We start from the raw sequence: 22,308 nt of genomic DNA on the forward strand, positions 1-22,308 counted from the left end.
TTAAATTTCTTTAAAATTTTATGACATAAAGATATTATACATAATTTCTTATATTAAAGAATATTAAAAATATATCTGAACAATCATGCTAAAGATACAACTGTTTGACCTCAAAATAGTATAAATTTAACTTTTTAAAATAAATAAGATATTTAAAATAACATTGAAGAACAGTAAATGATTTTTAAAAGTTAAATATTTTAAAAAAAGTATTTGAAAAAGTCATCGTTAAATATAACAAAATACTTAACCCCCAAATGATATAATGCTCATATACATTAGAATATAGAGTAAAAAAATAGTGCATCACATACAAAATTTCATCGTCTATACTTTTAAATTATCTAGAAATATTTTCACCATTAAAACTTTATTCATACAGTCAATTTGTAAAACATATAACGAATTTTGACACTATTAACATGAACTTTTTAAGTATAATATTAGAATACAATAACAAAATATCTAGTATAATCATATATGCGAGGTCTGACAAGTCCATACATGAAATAGAAAAACTGTTTCGAATAGACATTTGGCTCAAGATAATCATGCCAAAACATGTTTGACAAATATAAGAATGTTAGTATAGTTTAATTTATTAAAATGAACTATTTTAAGGTCATGAATTACAAATTTTATGAATAATTACATGTTATTATTCTTAATGATCTGATCTGATAATATAAATTATTTCTAAATAATCCATCTATGTAAGTTAAGTCCTTTATGAAATCAATAAGTCAATTATACTCAAATTACTTAAAAGGCAAGTAATTAAATGTCACAACACTTATGAGTGACATTAGTAACCTGAAAAAAGGTAAAAATTTATAGCAGGTAACAAAATTAACCGATTACATAAATTTAGTTACACCGTTTATGTATATGAGAAAAATTCCAAGTTAAAACGTCTTGATAAATTTTTATTAAACCCAATCTCATTTTCTTAGGCACATATGGTTTCGGCGCTACTACTAGTGCTTCGCTAAATCGAAGCGCCTCACTATGAGAATCTAGCTTCGGTAACGCTTGTTTAAGTCTTAAACTTTCTCGTTGACCGTTTGCTTTCTCAATACCAAAATCGCTTTTAGAGATCGGCATGTTTTCTTTAACAATCATATCAAATGAAGCGTTATTGGTTCTGAATTTTTACATCGCTTATCCCTGTTTCCAAATGAAAAGATCCACCACCAAGTGCAGGAAATGCTGTCAAAAGGGGTAAGAGTCTCAATCCGTATTCAAAGGAAATAGTTTGAATGTGTAAATTAATTATGATACGAATTTGGAAATTACGCAGAATTAATCGTACGAGGTTCAGAAATTTTACAGAAATCTTAATAAAATCCATTTTTACGAGCGTTACAATACAGTCGAGTACTCAAATTTATCTTTTTTTTAGGATTTAATTTACATACATTCATTGTGTATCTTGTTCTCACAAATTTGATAAATTTTAATCTACAATAACAAATTAATTCTAAATTATCAATTACTAATTCTTATTAAGTATTTATTACTTACAATTATCTTTGATTGTGTAAATTACAACATCATTACATAAAAAATTAATTTTTTTCTGTGTACGGAAGAAAGAAATCATAGTGGGAGGGACACGTGGTGCTTAGATAAAAAAGGGAAAAAAGGTGTAAAAGGCAGTATATTAGGGACACTCGTTACTGTTGTACCCAACCCTATACTAAATACACTTTTCTCAGTCCACTCTCTCTACAAAAATTGTCACTCTCTCCCCTCTTTTTCTCAGTCCACTCTCTCTCTCTAAATTCCACTTTAGGGTTTTCTCAGTGCTTGATTCTTGGTTCCTCCGTTGTCAGAGCCTAAGGTATATTACTTATGGCAAAAATTTTGATGTTTTCTTGATGTTGTTTTTGTGGATTTTGTGTTTTTCTGTATTGAAAATTTTCTGGGGTTTGTTTATTTTGCTTAAAAATGGGTTTTCTTTCATATAATCTTTATGGATTTTTTTTGAAGTGTATTTTGTTTTTTTTTTCCTTTTTTCTGCTTTTTAATAGTCAATGCTGCTATATTTTTACTGATTTTGGTTTAATATTTTATGGGGTTTGTGTATTTTTGCTTAAAAAATGCTATTCCCTTTATAAAATCTTTATGGAATTTTTAGATGTTTTTTGATGTATAGTTTTTTTTTTGCTTTTGAATCAGTCAATGTTGCTGTTTTTTTACTGATTTTGGTTTAATATTTTCTAGGGTTGGTTATTTTTTGGTTTTTTAACTGTTTCTGTTGAAAAAAATCCTGTTTTTTTGAAGTATATTTTGTGTTTTTTGTGTTCTTTCTGCTTATAAATCAGTTAATGCTGCTTTACTTTGAGTTATTTTTGGTTGAATATTTTCTGGGTTTTGTTTATTTTTGTGTTTTTCTTCAGTTTCTTTTGGTAAAACCTGGAAACTGTGAAAGGCAAAGAACAAAAGAAATAAAAGTAAAAATGTGGATTCCCGTTTTTTTTAGTCTGTTCTTTCTTCCTTTTGGAATTTCTAGGCTTGCATGTGTGTGTTATGGCTTGAGTTATGGGGTTGAAAATTTTCTGGGATTTTTGTATTTCTACTGAAATATGTTTTTTCAAGAAGCTAAAACTGAATAAGTCAAAAACAAAATATTGTTCTGAGTGATTTTGATTCAATATTTTTCTGCGGTTTTTTTTGTTGTTAAAACTTAAACCCCAGAAACTATAAAAGACAAAGAACAAAATAAAAGGAAAGAAAGTAGGTTTTGGTGGATTGAGCTGAGCTCTGCAATCTGCTGTTGCGGCCTTTTTATTAAGCAAGTCCATATTTCAGTGACCTCGTTGTCTGTCCTTTTTGGTTTGCATGTGTATTGTGGCTCGATTTATGGTGTTTTGACCATGCTCTATGCTATTGTTTGTTAATACTTTCTGGGGTTGTCTGATTTTTGTTCTTTATAGTGTTCCTGATGAAAGCTTTCTGGGATTCTTGTATTTCTCCTCCAACGCTTAAATATTAGTTTTTTCAAAGGCTTCAGAAACTTATGAAGAAAGAAAAAAATGGAAAAAGAAAAGTAGGTTTTAAGTGTGAAATGTTAGGGTTTTCTTATCTTTTTTTGTTGTGGTTACTTGGCTTGCATGTGTGTGTTATTGCTTCATTTGTGGAGTTTTGACCTTTTGTTGAGTATTTCAAATGAAAAATTGCAAGGTTTTTTTGGAGTTAGTGAGATCTGTTTGACTTGTTTTCCTCTCTTTTTGTGATTTTCTTGGTTTGCATGTGTGTATTATGGATTGACTTGGGGAGTTTGACATTTTCTGAGTAGTACTTAATGCTATTTTGTTTGTGAATTTCTGCATTTTCTAATACAGCAATCTTCTTCTCTGTTTAGACTCCGTCTTTAATGTTATTACCTAGTTATTTGATGGTAAGCTGTGCTTTGGTCTCTTCCTTCTTCGAGATTTTGGTCTTCTTGTTTATTAGCTTAAAACCCTTAGGCTGAAATAGAACGAAGCAGCTTATTTTGTAACCTGTTTGATTTTGCTATGTCAAAAAAGACCTGTTTGTTTTTGTAGCTCAATCAGCATTTTTATGGCTTTTTGTTGAGTTAGTATAAAAACAAGCTCATACTGTTAAGTTTTACTTCTGTAAAACTAAACAATACGATGTACTATGTGCCTTTTGTCTATCCGTTGTCCATTTTTTTGTCTTTAGGTTGAAGTCTTTAGTATAAATTGTAATTGGTCTAGTTTTTCTGCTTTCATCATGTCTGTACCATGGTTTTCCTCCTCTGACAAAAAGAAAAAGGAAAGGAAAAAAAAATCAAAACTAGAAGAGAGTAAAGAAATGAACTATGCTGCTGTTGTTCTTTGTTCTTTCCAAATATGGAGTGCTTTGTATGGTCTTAGTGATTCCTTTTACCTTTTCTTTGTGTGAAAAAGAATGATTACTTTCACCTTACATTTTGCAATGTGCTTCTTAATAACAATCTGTTTTATGAATGATAGTTGCCTTGCATCTTGCTTGGTTTTGATGACCTCACTTGTTGGTGGCTGCTGTGATTTCTTCATTTCATTTTAGTGCTTTCCTCGATGTTTTTGCAGTCAAACTACTTGTCTACATTACCCAAATGTTTGTGTATTCTGGATTTGTTATTTTCAGTTTTCAATACACTCTTTAAGGTCTTCCTACGAAGAGTGGTAGACCTTTCTGAATATTGACGTATCTTTTCTCTTGCCTTATTGTTTGGTAGCATCGTAGCAGTTCTATTGGCTGGTGGTTTTCGTAGGGGGTTGACTGAATTTACTCTCTCTTTCCTAATTTATCTTACTACACTTTCTCCCCAGAATTCATCTTTGTATGGTATTTCAAGTTGTATTTTTCAATTTTATGTTTTCTAATATTCAGAAACTCTGTTTCATACAGGATTTTGAAATGGCTGAAGAAGATAAGAATGGAGCAGCAGAGGGTCTGCCACCTCCTCCCCCTGTTCCACCTGATTTCACTCCTGCAAAATCAGAACCCGAGCCGGTGAAGAAAAAAGCGGCTCTACGTCTTCCCATGGCCAGACGTGGCCTTGGAAACAAGGGACAAAAGATTCAAATTCTTACTAATCACTTTAAAGTGAATGTGACTAATGTGGATGGACACTTCTATCACTACAGTGTATTGTGTCTCTCTCCACTATATATTTTTATGTCTTCTATTTTTTGTTTTCTATAGTCTAATAATTCGCTGACCTTGTTAACTCTTTTCTTTTACAGGTTGCCCTATTTTATGAAGATGGGCGGCCAGTAGATGGGAAGGGAGTTGGCAGAAAGGTCCTAGATAGAGTGCATGAAACATATGATACGGAATTAGCTGGAAAGGATTTTGCTTATGACGGGGAGAAAAGCTTGTTTACCATTGGAGCACTCCCTCGAAATAAAATGGAGTTCACTGTTGTTCTTGAAGACGTCACATCAAATAGGTTGGTTTTCAAAATGGCTGAGCCTCACTTGTTTCCAGTGCCCTATATAGCGGTTATTGACTGTCTGTTGTTTGCAACTTTTTACATTCAGGAACAATGGCAATAGCAGCCCTGCTGCAGATGAAGGTCCCAATGAAAGTGACAGGAAAAGGTTACGTCGTCCTTACCAATCAAAATCTTTTAAGGTGGAGATAAGCTTTGCTGCGAAAATTCCGATGCAGGCAATTGCAAATGCTTTGCGGGGTCAAGAGTCGGAGAACTCTCAAGAAGCCTTGAGAGTGTTGGATATAATTTTAAGGCAGCATGCTGCTAAGCAGTAAGTTATATTTATTTCTTTTCGCGAGAGGGGTTGATTGCATCTGTCTGTTTTCTCAGTTCATTTGGTTGATGTTCTTGTATCAGGGGCTGTCTACTTGTTCGTCAGTCCTTTTTCCACAATGACCCGAAGAACTTTGTTGATGTTGGCGGTGGTGTTCTTGGTTGTCGAGGATTCCATTCTAGCTTTAGGACCACTCAGAGTGGCTTGTCTTTGAACATCGGTAATGACTCTAAGTACTCAAGTTTCATACTTCTACTCAAACGAAATGAGTTTAATGCTGTACTGTTGCATCAATTATAGATGTGTCTACCACAATGATTATCCAGCCTGGGCCTGTGGTGGACTTTTTGATAGCAAATCAAAATGCAAAAGATCCCTTTACGCTGGATTGGGCAAAGGTAGACTGTTGTTTATGGTAATCTGTTTATCTAGTTATGTAAACTGTAGCTAAGCTTGGATTGTCTACACAATGTATTAGGCAAAACGTATGCTCAAGAATTTGAGGGTGAAGACTAGTCCAACTAATCAAGAGTACAAGATTACTGGACTGAGTGAGAGATCCTGTAAGGAGCAAACGTATGCCTTTCTTTCCTTTGTTATTTTTTGTTGTTTAAACAAGAGTGTATGCCATTCTTCCTTTTGTTATTTCTTCTTATTTAAACATTGGCATGGTTAAGTTGTAAAACTCAGCTTCATTTGACATTTTAGGTTTACCCTGAAGCAGAAAGGTAAAGATGGGGAAGGTGATGAAATTACTGTTTATGATTACTTTGTCAATCACCGAAACATAGACTTGCGCTATTCTGCGGATTTGCCTTGCATCAATGTTGGGAAACCCAAACGTCCCACCTATTTCCCTATCGAGGTAAAAAGCCTTTGGTTAAAATTAAAGGCCTATGTCATTACTTGTGTTTTGTGCATATAATATTCTCAGATTCTCTTTGTTCGATTCAGCTCTGCAATTTGGTGTCGTTGCAAAGGTATACAAAATCTCTGTCCACATTCCAGAGATCTTCATTAGTGGAGAAATCTAGGCAAAAGCCTCAGGAGAGGATGCAAGTCCTAAGCAATGTAGGTTTTTCTTAATTAAAGGAATCTCGGAGTATTCCGGTGGATAGGCACTAACTCCTGTTTTGGTGCAGGCCCTCAAAATCAACAAATATGATGCCGAGCCTCTGCTTCGTGCCTGTGGAATTTCAATCAGCAGTAACTTCACCCAGGTTGAAGGCCGTGTTCTTTCTCCCCCAAAGGTATTTAATGTATAATCACTTCTTGGCTGATTAGATCATTTAGTGAATTTGGAAATCTAGTCTGACCTTACCCTTTATACATTTCAGTTGAAGACAGGTGGTGATGACTTTGTTCCACGTAATGGCAGGTGGAATTTCAATAACAAGGTATAGAATCACTCCGTTTGAAATGTTTTTTCCTGCTGGATCGGTTAATTTATCCTCATAATTTCTTTAGTTTTGATGTCCATTGAATTTCCTATTCATATTTTATGTGGAATGGGCAGAGACTGGTTGATCCGACAAAGATAGAGCGCTGGGCTGTTGTCAACTTTTCTGCACGTTGTAACATACAAGGGCTAATCAGTGATCTTATCAAATGTGGAAAAATGAAAGGAATTGTAAGTTCCCTCAAATTCGCACTCACTTGGAAAGTGAGTGTAAAGATGAATGACTGATCATTGTTCCTTATTTTATAAAATGTGTTCAGATGGTGGAAGATCCATTTGATGTTTTTGAAGAGTCTCCTCAATTCAGAAGGGCTCCGCCGCTTGTCAGAGTGGAAAAAATGTTTGAAGAAGTCCAGTCAAGACTTCCCGGGGCACCGAAATTTCTGCTTTGTTTGCTTCCTGAGAGGAAAAACTGTGACATTTATGGTTAGTGAGATTTACTTGTTCTCTTAACAATGAACTCTTAACTGCTGGATGATGACTGATATAATTGAACTGATTGAACTTGAAGGACCATGGAAGCGGAAGAATTTGGCTGAATTCGGCATTGTTACCCAATGCATAGCTCCAACGAGAGTCAATGACCAGTATATCACCAATGTGCTTCTGAAGATAAATGCAAAGGTGAGAGTTCCGAGCATCTGGTTCTGTGCTATCATCCTGAGCATCTTCTTTTTTCCACCTTCCGTTGCTTCTTTGAAATCTCAAAATATTTTTCTAATCATGTTATTCCTTCTTGGCAGCTTGGTGGTTTGAATTCTATGTTAACTGTTGAACATGCTCCTGCAATCCCTATGGTATCTAAGGTTCCCACCATAATTCTTGGGATGGATGTGTCACATGGCTCTCCTGGCCAATCTGATGTGCCATCCATTGCTGCGGTATGATCTCTGTCAATTTTCATTGAATCATATTTTTATTTCCTTTTTAACCAACCGGGTCTATGATTATTTCCTTGAATTGGTATGTAAAAGATCAGTCACCTAATGTGTACAAGCGCATAGAGGGAAACATGTTGCATTTTTCTTCCCTCTTGAAATTTATAATGGCTTCTCTCTTTTTGTATTTTCATCTTTAACGTGACCAGGTTGTCAGCTCAAGGCAGTGGCCCTCGATATCTCGTTACAGAGCTTCAGTGCGCACTCAGTCTCCTAAAGTGGAGATGATAGACAACTTGTTTAAACGTGCTTCTGACACTGAGGATGAGGGGATAATGAGGTGAGTTTGCTTTTTCAGGTTCACCTTTCTCTTTTTTTTTTTGGGGGGGGGGGTGCTTGGGGCTTTAATTGGTGCTACATAAACCTACACGAGAGAGCAATGCTAAGCTTGTTGCACTTCTATTGTGCTCACCAGTTTTTTTTTTGTTTTGGGTCTCTACCATGATAAGTAGGACGCTGCATCAACGGATATTTTATTTTGGTTAAATGTTCAAGCTACATGAAAGCAGTGCTCAGTTGGAATTATCTACTCTGTTGTAGCATCTCCCAGAAATAATTATTCTACAAAATTGCAGGGAGGCTTTGCTAGATTTTTATGTGAGTTCTGGAAAAAGGAAGCCTGAGCATATTATTATATTCAGGTGATCTATCCAGCTGCCTTTCGCATTTATTCTATTTAGTTCCAGCTAAATGTGTGCTGTACAAGTGTGCTATAATGTCGTGTAAATGCTCTAATATTGGCACTGACCTGAGGTGTTAAATGCTAAATGCTTTAAAAAAGGAATTCTTCAGTAACAGTCCACAGGTACTTGAGGTGTTAACTATAGCCTCATCTGAAGAAAACCGCATAAAACATTTGTAAGGTTGTGGCCCGACTGTTAGTTGATAATGCTGATTCTTAGTTGAAATTGGGTTGTCGTCACTTAAAGTAACTTATATGTGGCATTTTCTTGACGGCTGTTTAAATTATCTTGATACTCCTAGTTTGATTTTTTCCTGCGATGGAAGTCGTCATCTGCATTTCATGCTGTGGTACTACATGTGGTTCTGCCTTCGTACATGTGTAGATTCTATAATCATTGTTTTATTTATGGTCTTGTTTAAAATTTTCAGGGATGGTGTCAGTGAATCTCAATTTAATCAAGTTCTGAACATTGAACTGGATCAGATCATTGAGGTTTAGTCTCGTAAATGCTATTTTGAGGAATAGTGGACTCTACTCGGGGAAACGAGATATAATTGTACTAAGTCAGTTGTTTCGTTTGTTGATTAATAGGCGTGTAAGTTTCTCGACGAGAAGTGGTCACCCAAGTTTACTGTGATAATTGCACAGAAGAATCATCATACCAAGTTTTTCCAGCCTGGAGATCCTAACAATGTTCCTCCAGGTACAACTCGAAGTCACTACATAATAATTGCAACTAATGCACTGTATGAAGTTGCTTACACATTCACTTTTGTGCAGGCACGATTATCGACAATAAAGTTTGTCACCCAAGAAATTATGATTTCTACTTGTGCGCCCATGCTGGAATGATTGTAAGTCTTATGTTCTCTTAGTTTTCTTTTCTGACTCTCTTTTCAGTCTAGTATTTTTGGTATTTCATACTTGAATTTTCTTAGGTTCTCAGCTATTATTGTTTATCCTCTACAATGAATACTGAATGTGTTGACTGGTCCTCCCCTTAATTGAAAAATTATTTAGTTTTGGAGCTCAGTTCATTGCTAATTACGATGGCTGAAGCAGCATAGTTAAATCTAATACAAAAGGTTGTTTTACTCTACATCCTGAATCCAGTGACAGCTTTTCAGACCACTTCCAGTTGTCTAATTGCAAATTTGTAAACTAGTATTTTAGGGAACATTAGATTATTTCTATCAAAGGGAAAAGGGGAAGAAAGAAACAAGAAATGACAGTCATATTTCCACATCTAATGCTAGCTGATAACCATGCTCTATGAAATAATCACCATTGAATTGTTTATGGTTTGGGCTGATCTTAGTCAGTTCAAGAAGATGCTAGATTTTGGTGAGTAACTTTGTATCAGCTGTATTACATTATCTGCATCGTCACTGTAATTTTTTTTTATTTTCCATGTGTGTGTGTGTGTGTGTGTGTTTCCTTTTTTTGGGGGGGGGGGGTGGTTAAATCGATATCGATTTCTCCACATTTTGGTTGCATTGGCATATCTTTAGCAATTCGTTTGCTTATTTGTTTCGCAGGTCGCCTTATCTATAGAATTCTGCATTTTTTTTTCTTTTGAATATTTGTGTCTCAATTTACATGCTTGAAACAAATTTGTGCTCAATTATTTTTCAAAAGCTTAACTAGTTGGCGTATCTGCTGAATGATGGTAAATCATTTACATTCAATCAGTCAACTGTGCTTCAATCCCAAATAAGTTCTGGTCAGGTGATATCTAATGATTCTTATTTGGACTATGATTATTTTGTAGGGTACCACTCGTCCTACACACTACCATGTCTTGTATGATGAAATTGGTTTCTCGCCTGATGATCTTCAAGAGCTTGTTCATAATCTATCTTATGTGTAAGTACTGCATTAAGTATCTCCGAGTTAAAAATTCACAGCATCTTTTAGTTTTAATCAAGAATCAATTGTCTAATGTTGCTATATATAACAATTTTTTGCATCATCCTTGCAGCTACCAAAGGAGCACAACTGCAATATCTGTTGGTAAGTGTCATTCTGTTGGCGAAAAACAGTAGTGCCAAATATGGTTTCTGGATAAAGAACTTTATCTTGTTAAATAATCGACACTTCTCCCTTTTGTTTTTCTATTTGCACTCATTATTTGTCCATATGCAGTTGCTCCCATCTGTTATGCTCATCTGGCTGCCACTCAGATGGGACAATGGATGAAGTTTGAAGATACATCAGAGACGTCCTCAAGCCGTGGGGGAGTTACAAATGCTGGTCCAGTTACCGTTCCCCAGCTCCCTAAGCTCGAGGAAAAAGTTTCCAGTTCCATGTTCTTTTGTTGAGGCTTTGTACTAGCCTCCTGCTTGCTTTTACCATCTGTGGTTAATGGATGTTTGGTTGTTTGTGAATAGTTTCGGTTTAAAACTCCAAGTGGTATTTGAACAATTTAGGTGATGTTACTCTGCCGTGTTTTGGTCTTGGTGTAGGACCATGTTGAAATCTCCATGACATCTTTTGGCTTTAGGGTACTTGCTACTTAAGCTATTTTGGATGATGCACCTCTGTTTGGGTGTTTAGCTGGCAATGACCATGTTTGGACATAGTTTGTGTTTATGATAATTTCTGGGATCTTGTTAAGCTGAAAATTATGTACTTGTTTCTTTATGACCTTGCTTTTTGCATGACTTGCAAATGTGATGGGAGGATTTCTCAAAAATGTTGTCGCACTTGTGTTGGATCATAAAAAAATGCATTATATGTGGAGGATCCGACACGCACTTGGCAATATTTTTGAAAGTTCGAGCAACATAAAGCATGATTGCTTTGGCCTCAGTGATGTTATTACTCCACCTTCCAAAGAAAGCACTAAATATTCCTGCAAATACAAAGAGCAACACCAATGTAAATAACTTTACTGTTGTTTCAGGGCTCTCCTTAACGTCTAATTGGAAGCTTCTACAAAATCCTCTCTGAGCTACTAACAAAGAGTCTGAAAATAGCGATTGACAAATTATGGGGTTTGGTAGAAGTTGGATCAACTTGGATTCATTTTTGTATAAGCACCGTGAAGTAGTCAGTTATTATCAGTGGTAACCTTAAAGGCATTATTGTGCACAAAAAGGGTTAAGGCAAGGTGATCCGATCTCACCTCTTCTATTCATCGAGCTATGTTGCTTAGATTCTTCAAAAATATTGTTGGTTGTGTCGGGTTCACCAATAGTGTAGTTTTGGAGGATCCAATACGGGTGCGGCTTGCTTAGATTCTTCAAAAATATTGTTGGTTGTGTCGGGTTCACCAATAGTGTAGTTTTGGAGGATCCAATACGGGTGCGGCAACAGGGTGGAGAGTGATATATGGAACCTTTCTTTCCTTTGAACTCATAACTCAGTTTTAGTTACTAGGTCCGCAATTAAAATATTTATATATATTTAATAAATTTTCTAATATAAATACAGCTTGTATGTACATATTTGTCGATGAAATGACTTTGAATGTTCGATATCAAAAAAGAATCTCTGTGAAAGGAAGTTGTTATAGGCAAATATGGCATGGAAGGTTATTGGAGCACAAAAATGACAAGAACCACATTAACAAGCTATGGCCAGAGCTTATGAGCTCGATGCCTTGTTTGGAAATTTCTATTTCAACTCTAATTTTTGCTACATTGCTTCTGGACTTACTGCAATAGTTTCAAAGAAAAACTTACCTATAGTGAAACAACAAACAGTAATATAAATTTATGGCAGACCATTTGATCGGAAATGTAGAATTAGTCTGACCCAAACATATGACACATGCAACAACCACAATAATAAACCCAGTGTAATCCCACATAGTGAAATCTGGGGAGGGTAGTATGTACACAGACATTACTCCTATCTCGTGAAGATAGAGAGGTTATTTCCAATAGACCCTCGGCTCAATGAAACATAAGCACAACAGTAATAAAAAAGAAAATAGCAAGAAACAACAACAAGGAGCCATGGAAAAGAAGCATTGGAAACAACAAGATAGTAAGATGATCAAAACGAAAGCAACAACATGTAATAATAGAAACCTAAGACTAAAAGCAATACGAGAGATCACGTACTAATGCTACTAGTAAGAAGAAGAAAAACTGCTCGGCCACCTATCCTGCTACCATAATCATTGACCTCCACACCTTCCAATCAAAGGTCATGTCCTCGGTAATCTGGAGCATTACCATGTCTTGCCTAATCACCTCACCCCAGTACTTCTTCGGCCTACCCATACCTCTCCTTAGGTTCTCCAAGGTCAACCTCTCATGTCTCCTTACTAGTGCGTCCGTGTCTCTCCTCTTCACATGTCCGATTCACCTAAGTCTAGCTTCACACATCTTGTCCTTCATAGGGGTTACGCACACCTTGTCCCGAATAACTTCATTCCTAATTCAATCAATCTTGGTATGCTCGCATATCCATCTCAACTTCCTCATTTCAGCTACCTTCATCTTCTGGATATGTGAGCTCTTAACTGTCCAACACCTATACCCATAGAACATAGTTGGTCTAACCATTAAGTTTTAGAGGCACCTTTTTGTCACATAAAACACCGGAAGAGAGCCTCCGTTTCAACCACCCCGCCCAACAAGATGTGTGATATACTCATGAATATCTCCATCCTCTTGTATAACTGACCAAAGATACTTGAAACTTCCTCTCCTATGGATGACTTGTGAATCCAGCCTCAAAACCTTGTCCGCTTCATGAGTCGCACCACTGAACTTGTACTCCAAGTATTCTGTCTTGGTCCTACTCAACTTGAAACATTTAGAATCCAGTGTCCACCTCCCGCATTAATACTGCATCATGTCTCGTCAATCAGCATAATGTCATACGCAAATAACATGCACCACGGTACCTCCCCTTGAATGGGGCACGTAAGTGCATCTATTGTCAGGGCAAATAAAAAATGGCTGAGGGATGACCCCTAGTGCAACCCCATCACAACTGGAACGTAATTCGAGTCCCCTCCCACTATCTTCACTCGGGTCTTAACTCCTTCGTACATATCCTTAATGGCCCTAATGTATACAACATGTACCCCTAGCCTCCAAACACCTCTAACCCCATCACAACTGGAAGCTTATGGCATATGAAGTTCAATAAATGTGTTGGGGGTGTAACTCATCAAAAAGTTTGGTAAAAAGATTTATTTCCCCTTGATGACAATCTGTGGTCTTGAACACGATGAACTGATCAAAAAGTTTTGTAAGATACGGTACACATATCACCCGCTGATGCCAAAACTAAAATAGAAGATGAGCTAAAACTCCATTGAGGCTCACTTAAGCTTGAGTTTGAGAATTTGGGTTTCCAAAAGGTAAAATTTATTTTCGAGTGGATATTGTTGGAATAGAATGGGTACATCTTAAGTAGTTTGAAACTCAGAACGATTTGATATTATTTGAGTTAAAATTTGAGCTGCAATACGAAGGAAGAAGATGAAATTTATGCATGTATAATGGTGTATCTTTCATGTTTCTCTTGTATATATATCATATGTATCACATGTGTATTCCCTAGATATTTATGTATATTTCGTGTATATATGTGTGTGAGATACATGTGTCCAAAAGAAAGTTTTAAACTTGATTTCAACTAAGAATTTTCACAAAACCAGTTCAAATCACCTCCGATCTTCCTCATTTTTTGTGTATTGTCCTTAGAGTTGGCAAACAGGCGGGTCAGATCGAATATGTACGGGTCAAAAATAGATTAAAATAGATAAAATATCCAATCCGCCACGTATTTAATACGAATAAAAATGGGTTAACCAACGGATAATATGGATATATGGATATCCATATTATCTATGGCATCTTAAATATGATCACTTTTGGGAGAATTCCTATTTGCTCAAACTTGAGGAACCCCCAACTTGGGTCTTTACAAATATAAAAATTAAACTCACTGGTTATCCATTGATTATCTATCTTTTAAGTGGATAATATAGTTTCTATCGATATTTAACCCATTTTAATTAATTTATTACTCAACCTATTTGGATAATATGGATAAAATACTATTTTTTTAATCCATTTTGCTACCACTAGTTGTCCCATGTATGTGTTTTCAGCAAGTTCCAACCATACCCATTGAAAGAAAAATATTTTTAGGTATTTTGAATATTATATATTATTGATAACTTTTTGTTAGCTAAAAATAAATAAAGGTCATTCTCAAAGTTTCTCCCTTGAATGTATATTGGGGCTAAGGGAGTCTCACTCGGGGGATTTGTAGCCATACTCTATATTTGTGCCACCTTTTAAACTATACTCTATTTTAAAAAATTATTGATTTGGTAGCCAGCTGACAAAAAATCCATAATAATATGATAATTATACCCCTGACAACAGATATAAAACCTGCATCATGCATTAATCACTTCTGCAACCTCATTCGTGAAAAAAGATCTCCTCCTCCCCTCTCAGCAGCTTTATCCAAAAACCCAGAAACTTGAACCAGGTTCATCTTAAGAATCACACTTGCATGAAGTTATTTGACGGATATAGCATGAAGTTTTCACGTTGAATTCTGAAGTTTTATCAAGTACAAGCTAAAACTTCATGCTTATGTAGCATGAAGTTGTTTAACGTTGAAGCTAAAACTTCATGCTAATATAGCATGAAGTTGTTTCACATTGAAGCTAAAACTTCATGCTGAAGTTATTTAGTTCATTTGCTAAAACTTCATACCAACACATGCTGAAGTCTACAGTTTTGTCATGAGTTTTATCCGAAACCTCAGTCTAAGTATGCTGAAGTTTTTTTGGTTCATTTGACAAAACATGCTGAAGTTTTGTCCTGCAGTCTACAGTTTTGTCATGAGTTTTATCCGAAACTTCAGTCTAAACAAACTGAAGTATTTTAGTTCATTTGCTAAAACTTCAGACTAAACATGTTTAAATTTTTGCTAATGCATGCTGAAGTTATTTTCATTTGCTAAAACTTTATATCAAAACATGCTGAAGTTTTGTCCTGCAATCTACAGTTTTATCCGAAACTTCAGTCTAAACAAGCTGATGTTTTTTAGTTCATTTGCTAAAACTTCAGACTAAACATGCTTAAGTTTTTGCTAATGCATGCTAAAGTTATTTAGTTCATTTGCTAAAACTCCATACCAAAACATGCTGAAGTTTTGTCCTGCAGTCTACAGTTTATCATGTGCTTTACCCGAACCTTCAGTCTACAGATTTATCATGTGTTTTACCCGAACTTTCAGTCTATTTTGCTGAAAGTAGTCTTTTATTAAAAGAAGAGCAAAATCGCCTTTTTAAAATGGTTTTAACAAAAAAATGGGTACGAATGCAAACGGAAAAAAAAAACGATTACAAATTAAAAAGGTACCAAATATGACGCCCCACGTAATTTTTACTGTCTCACTCTTACTTCGGTAAAAGAACCTTTGAAACAAATATTGTTAGTCATTTTTTGGAAAACAACTTGAATTTTGACAAATTCGTTGAGCAGAAATTGGCTGATAACTTTTTCCTTGACTCCTCATACTAGGTTTTGCCTTTGATCGAATTCGTAATTTAACCCTTTAGTTGTAATTCTTTTTCTTAAATCAATTCTTAATTTACCTTGTCGATTTCGAATTCGGTTCTATATAAATTATACTACTAGTTTGATGTTGTAATCTTTTATGATTTTAATCTCAAAACACTAGTTCTTCCAATTTACCACTTGATTTCTAACTGGTTAAATTCTTTTAGTCAACTTTACATGGGGGATCAACCAACTTGTACTGACGCAACATGCAAGAACACAAAAACTTGCTCCTAAAAGAACTTAACACCTTACAAGAAAAAAATAAAACCCAAACCTAACACTTCTTGCAAAAATTATAATAAAAGTGTTTGAAAACTCAAATTTTGGAAACTTTAAAACAGACCCCATCATTATGCCGATTCCAAATATTGGATCGACTAGACAAAGAATTTGTTCACCTTGATGAAATTTGTTGTAATGTAATAGAATTGTTGTATTTCGCCGAAGGGGAAAAATAACTTTTCTTTACCCATCCTCACTGTTAATCCACACTTGATTGGTGAGACGCTATTCACAAATGCTATAACCAATATTATATTACCAACCATATATCACGTACACTCAAACCCAAATACTCCGAAAAAGATTAGAAGTTGCCGGTTGATGGACTCCGAAAAAAGAAAACATAATCACCATCTAAACGTCCACGGTTGATGGACACACTAAAGGGAATCATAGATGTTTAATTACTTTCCTTTGGCTCGGTTTCTGAAGTCCAGGTAAAGCAACAACCAATATCAACACGATGAAGACTCCCATGATACCACATCAACCTAATTTCAATATTACTGATATGGCAATGCTAAGTGATTAAAACCTAGAAACTCAAAACTAGACGAACAACAGGTTAGAGCTATTAACCCACCTCTATGGAAGGCGGTTGAGGATCAAGAGAAGCAAAGCCAAGCTCATCGTACCCTTCTAGGATTCTATCATGTCAATTTTCGTAGCCACGGGGGTAAGAATCTGTAGCCCATTCTTATCCCCAATTGTGTAAGAGTGCAAAGAAGAGAACTCAGCTCAACCAAGCAGGTGGTGCGGGTTTGGAATTGGGGAAAAACCTCTTCATGACAAAGCACGAGTGAAAGGTTGATCCATTTGTAAACCACATGCCAGAAATATCGTTTACTATGCATTTTGCTATCTTTCTATATGAACATCACTAGAGCACCAAGTCCTGGACAAGATACATTTGCTGCTGATCTGACCGGCCAGCCATCTTTGACAAGGCTACAACCATCTTCAAATGCCAGGATGACATCCTGCTCAGCCCCTGGATGCAAAACATCAAAGCTACAAGGCATTCTTGCATCACACCCTTCTGTTAGAATCCTCCATTTCATAAATGTTAATACAATACAATGTTAAAATGATCAACTAGGAGAGGAAACCCCTCCCCTCCTCCGAAAGATGGGTATATTTAAAATCAAGAAAAGGCTTTGAAGAGTCAATTAGTGTGGTTTGTAAGGCTGTTGATAAACCAGTTATAGCAGAATATTTCAGAAACCTTTCCATTTCTCTCACCACCATTTCAGGTTAAAATAAGCCAATAGACTCTTCAGAAAGAAAATAAAATTTAACCCCACCATGAAAATCAAATCTTTACATATTAATCATATATATGCATATTCCAGTGGTTGTGACGAGGAGACGAAATCAGTGTTCAGTCTATTTATAAAGTTCATTCTTAACCCACAAGCATAACAAGCTTCAAACACTGAAAAATGGAGGAAAGCAGAGGACACCTCCAGCGAAATGCCATGAACATCACCATTTACCTGCAACGGCAATTGCTACAAGATAATCCTTAAAACAAATTAGCTGACCATTCGATGTGTTCATAATGTAATTCTTTGAACCGATGGAAAGCAAAAGTTGCTTCTTATGAGACACAATGATGTTGAGGGGAGCAGTAGAAGAAACTATTCAGAGAGTAAGATGTTTGAACGTTAGAAAGACATTGCTAAATACTCAAATACTGGTGAGAGATGGGTAGGATACCCTACCGTCTTCTCAATCCTTTTAGATAGAAAAGTTTAGTGCAAAATACTACATAGTGTTTAAAAACATTCACTGGAATAGAAGTACTTGACTAAAAAGAAAATACACATTGAAGATCATGGACTTTTAAGCAAAAGGTAACTTTTGTCATAGTAAAAGACTTCATTTGGAGAGTGCCCGGAACTTCAGAAGAATCACCAGTCCAAAACTAAAAGTTTGATGCATTTTATCAAGGAATCTGCACAATGAATAGGTAAAACATAAAAAAACTAAGTAGAAAAATATTTTTAGCAGAAAAACCCATGAAATGCAGGTGAGAATAATGCCTTGAGAAAAGTGAAAGACAAGTCAAAAGATATTGCTTTTATGTAAGACAGAAATTTAACCAACAAGCAAGATACAGTGCATAAACAAGCAAACCAAATGAATATGAGCAGCAACAAACAAATCAATAAATTTTACCTACTTGGAAGTACAACCATCGTATTACTGATACCTGTCCAAGACAACAAAATGGAAGACGAGAACACCATAAACCTTCTTATGCACATTGATGTTGCATTTCTAGTCTATGTCTATTCTTTGATATTTTTTATATGGGCAGTTTCTGGCTACCTTATCATGGTTTTCCTTAAGTAGGGCAATATTGTTGAATAATCAACAAGTTTTAGGTTACAAATTACAAAAACTATGTTTCAGTCAACGACGTGCATAACAACGCATCAAAGACTTCCTCCACGACAGACACAATGAGACTAGGATTACATGTAGTAAGAGAACATTGTTACCAAGATTCTCAGATTTAAAAGTATTTTCCAGTCAACTCTCAGATTTGAAAGTATTTTGCAAATTAAGTAAATTCCTAGCTGGTTAAAATTATAGTCAATGATGCATTACACAAATAGCTAAGTAGTACCCCGGCCTTTTAAACCACTGAAGATGCATTACATTTAAAATGGGCATGATATAGAAATATAAACTAGTACATGCTACACTCCCTTAATATAGATGCAAGCAAAGCAAATAAGCACAGGAATCACTCAAGTCCATGGTAAGAAATTCCACGTGGAGTACAATATTGCCCTGTTAGCAAATTTAACTCTATAAGCATTAGACACCAACATGCAAAGCGTGAGAGAGAGATCACACCTTAAGCTTTTCTAGTGACCTCCATAGCCTGGGTAAGGTGCACCACCATGTGGTCTTGCACCGCCCTGCATCTGCGGGTTTTGGTACTGCATCGGCTGAGCTCCATAGCCACCAGCAGCACCCTGGGCACCATATCCTCCGGCATTGTTCATCACTGGGGGCACACCCTGAGGATTCACTGGCCCACTAAAACCTCCAAGCAAATTCCCAATCCCCAAACCAGCTCCTTGTGTAGCTAACAGGGCTGTCAATGCCTGCCCAAGAGCCGGAGCCACAGCAGGATTGAATCCCACGGGTGCAGGCCCTGATGGCGCCATCAAATGCCCAGCTGATGCTGCTGCTCCACTGCCACTACCACCTGAGTTTTTTGAAGGTAACAATTAAATCAACTTTACTGCACAGGATTTAAGTTGTATGCATGTAATGAATTTTTTACATTGCTATTAACTACTGCAATTACATTTTGAAGTGACAAATCCCAACTAAATCACTGTACAAGTGTATTAAAAAATTAGAGAAACCAATACAACATAGTGAAATTCTTTACTACCTGAATATTTCCCCTTCTTTGCAGGATGCTGATAATACTGCTGGTGCTGCTGGTGCTGAGGGTAATGCTGTTGCGGCTGCTGGTGCTGCTGATAGTAGTTCTTATTGTGCTTCGGCCCATCAACGGCCTTCTGACAATGAAGTGTATGCCCTTCAAAGCTCTTATGCGGCTCCTCCAATGCCTTTCTTGCACTCTCGACACTCTTATACACAAACAAACAAAACCCCTTGGGTTTCCCAGTTTGCTTATCCAATCCAAGTGGACCCTCCTCGACTTCACCAAACTTAGAGAAAAACTCCAACAGCTTTTGAGGATCAAGATCAGCTGCCACATTGCTAACAAAAATCTTCCTCTGAGTATACTCAGAAACTGGTGGGGCAGCCGCTGCTGTAGGGGGCGGGGCAGGGACCGGCCCAGCCGAAGCCAGCTGGCAAGAAGTCATCCTAGTACCAATTTTCTTCTGTGGTTCCCTCAATGCTTTCCTAGCGCCACTCCTATGCTTAAACAAAATAAACCCGTATCCTTTTGACTTCCCACTAACCTTATCCGTAACAGCCTTACAATCCTCAATCTCACCGTACTTCCCGAACACGCTCGTTAGGGTTTCAGCTGTAGTGTCCCAACCCAAGCCGTGCACGAAGATTTTGCGGTGCGCCGGATCCTTATCGGCCAATTTCTGAATATTATCCTTCAAATTAGGGTAAGTAACTAAAGCTTCTTTTATAAGCGCTGTAAGTTGATCCTTCGTGAAAGGTTCTAGAAGCTTCTCAAGTGGCTCATCTTCTAAATCCTCTTCTTCATCGCCTCCTCCTTCCTGCTTCACCTCACTACCGCCTCCGTTAACTTCATTTACGGCATTGTTTCCAGATCCTGGATTTTCTTCCTCTTCTTCTTCATTATCATCACCGTCTTCGTTTTCATCTTCTTCAGGATCTGGTTCTTCTCCGTCCTCTTGAACTGCTTCTTCTTCTTCTTCTTCTACGGCGTCGTTTTGGTACTCTTCTTGTTCTTGTTCGGGTTCGAGATCTGCTGATTCTTGTTTAATATTTTGCTGTTCTTCTTCTACTGGTTGTACGGCGGCTTCGGAAGCTCTGGTTTTTCTCTTCTTCGCCATGAAAATTAGGGTTTGCGGTAGCGAGAGAGATTAGGGTTTTCTGAATTGGGGGCTAGGGTTCCGGAGAGAAGAGGATAAAGCAGAACTAGGGGCTGATATTTATGGTGGGGGTTTTGATTTGGTTATCGGGTCGGGTTTGAGATTGCTTTTTGAAATTAGTTTTGGAATTATTATTATTGATATTAAAAGGAATACTATTTCGGTATTGATTTTGATTGTTTCTCAAGATCTATGAATTTTATTGGTATCAATTATGGTTCTTATTTAAACTTTAAAATATATCAATGAAATTTAGAAATTATGGAATTCGAGTGAACATATTCTTGATTCATGAATAGTAAAAAAACGGAAAGTAGATCCAGGGTGAAAATGGAAAGATCATAAATGTTATCTTGAAGACCATAGTACAAATTTATTCAAATAAAGATAAAAAAGATAGTTGGTAATTTTTTTACTTTAGCTTGAATTTTGGTGGAGAATATTATTTTAATAATTAAAATTTTATTAAATTTAAATTCATACGAAATTTAGCTTTTACTATAAATTAAAATATATGATTGAATTAACTATTTAAATCTAATTAAATTGATTTAAATAAAAGTCATGTTGTATTTGACTAGCTTATTAGATGACCTTCTATCGAGTGGGTCGATGCATGAGTCTCAAGCACAATGGTCTTTGAGAAAAAATTATATAAAGGGGTCATATCGCTCATTTAGAAGAGAAAAATCACGACACTGAAAATATATCAAGCAAGCAGAAGAAAGGCTAGAGAAGTTCTGAAGAATAATATCAAGGTCTTTCTCTATATGTATAATTTTTGTCCGTGGTCAATTTTCAAAGGCGAAATCAAGTCAAATTGTAGGTAGGCAACTCCAAATCTTCCGCCTATGATGATCTCAAATCCTGGTTCGTAACGATCACCTAATAATTTATGACGTACTACAAATCTTTAATCAATCAAGTTCAACATCAAGGTCTCGAGCCCTTGAACTGACATTAACGAGGAGAAGAATCAGAGGATTATATTTTTTTAGATTTAACATATTCTAGAGATTGCAACCTTCATCACTTGTGAAATCAAGTATTATATTAGTTGCTATCTTTCTTGTATTTAATTTTTCAAATGCGAAATTCGATGTTACAATTAAATTCCTTACTATCCAATGACAAAAAATAATTGGCCAACCTCTATCCAAAGGTGTTACTTTTACGGAGAGGCTTTCAATAGAATATGAATTAGAATTTTGTTGGGTGATAAGGTGATTCGCTTTTGGGATAATATTTGATCACATCAGTATTCTTAAAGATACATATTTTTATTGATGGAACGTAGCATATATTCGATGACTCGAATTACTAATATTATTAGGGGGGGGGGGGGGGGAACATGGGTATTGAACCAAATAAAAGAAAAAAAGAAGATAAATAGATCATCCAATGTTGAAACTTAAAGATTTGTTTCTGATATAAGTGGTTAACAACACTGGATTAAATTCATAAAAGATTAACTAAATCAGTATATTGATTATCTTATGTAAACCAAAGAGGTAAGAAAGACTTAATGAAGTGACATAATGCGACTTGATTTGACC

At 36.0% G+C, this 22,308-nt stretch overlaps 2 protein-coding genes across 5 annotated transcripts; one reads left to right on the forward strand and one right to left on the reverse strand.

The window, feature by feature from the left end:
- LOC109231017 (protein argonaute 4-like) lies at window positions 1,679–10,992 on the forward strand. Its single transcript, XM_019396540.1, has 23 exons — window positions 1,679–1,843; window positions 4,402–4,641; window positions 4,740–4,945; window positions 5,037–5,261; window positions 5,348–5,484; window positions 5,565–5,662; window positions 5,743–5,840; window positions 5,973–6,129; window positions 6,219–6,335; window positions 6,407–6,514; window positions 6,602–6,661; window positions 6,781–6,894; window positions 6,984–7,149; window positions 7,235–7,347; window positions 7,467–7,604; window positions 7,811–7,941; window positions 8,237–8,302; window positions 8,775–8,838; window positions 8,938–9,049; window positions 9,127–9,200; window positions 10,118–10,212; window positions 10,328–10,359; window positions 10,492–10,992. Exons 2-23 carry the CDS (start codon window positions 4,411–4,413, stop codon window positions 10,665–10,667), a joined length of 2,718 nt encoding a protein of 905 aa, XP_019252085.1. The 5' UTR covers window positions 1,679–1,843; window positions 4,402–4,410; the 3' UTR covers window positions 10,668–10,992.
- Window positions 16,410–20,848, reverse strand: LOC109231024 (UBP1-associated protein 2B-like). 4 transcript variants are annotated; one of them, XM_019396566.1, is made up of 4 exons: window positions 19,600–20,848; window positions 19,050–19,407; window positions 18,367–18,396; window positions 16,410–17,677 (listed from the first exon to the last, which is right to left on the reverse strand). In XM_019396566.1, exons 1-2 carry the CDS (start codon window positions 20,711–20,713, stop codon window positions 19,061–19,063), a joined length of 1,461 nt encoding a protein of 486 aa, XP_019252111.1. In that variant the 5' UTR covers window positions 20,714–20,848; the 3' UTR covers window positions 16,410–17,677; window positions 18,367–18,396; window positions 19,050–19,060. The 4 variants fall into 4 exon arrangements, with proteins under 4 accessions (XP_019252111.1, XP_019252103.1, XP_019252119.1 ...); XM_019396558.1 differs by having other exon boundaries at window positions 18,363–18,396; XM_019396574.1 differs by lacking the exon at window positions 18,367–18,396.

Source organism: Nicotiana attenuata, chromosome 1, assembly GCF_001879085.1.
Source record: "Nicotiana attenuata strain UT chromosome 1, NIATTr2, whole genome shotgun sequence".
Classification (NCBI taxonomy): Eukaryota; Viridiplantae; Streptophyta; class Magnoliopsida; order Solanales; family Solanaceae; genus Nicotiana; species Nicotiana attenuata.

Excerpts from the sequence above, each read along its gene's own strand:
- LOC109231017 (XM_019396540.1), top strand. The coding sequence starts at position 4,411 with ATGGCTGAAGAAGATAAGAATGGAGCAGCAGAGGGTCTGCCACCTCCT. Across the intron at positions 7,348-7,466 it reads TTCTGAAGATAAATGCAAAG|CTTGGTGGTTTGAATTCTAT; the intron begins GTGAGAGTTCCG and ends CCTTCTTGGCAG. Across the intron at positions 8,303-8,774 it reads GAGCATATTATTATATTCAG|GGATGGTGTCAGTGAATCTC; the intron begins GTGATCTATCCA and ends TAAAATTTTCAG.
- LOC109231024 (XM_019396574.1), bottom strand. The coding sequence starts at position 20,713 with ATGGCGAAGAAGAGAAAAACCAGAGCTTCCGAAGCCGCCGTACAACCA. Across the intron at positions 19,408-19,599 it reads AAAGAAGGGGAAATATTCAG|GTGGTAGTGGCAGTGGAGCA; the intron begins GTAGTAAAGAAT and ends CAAAAAACTCAG.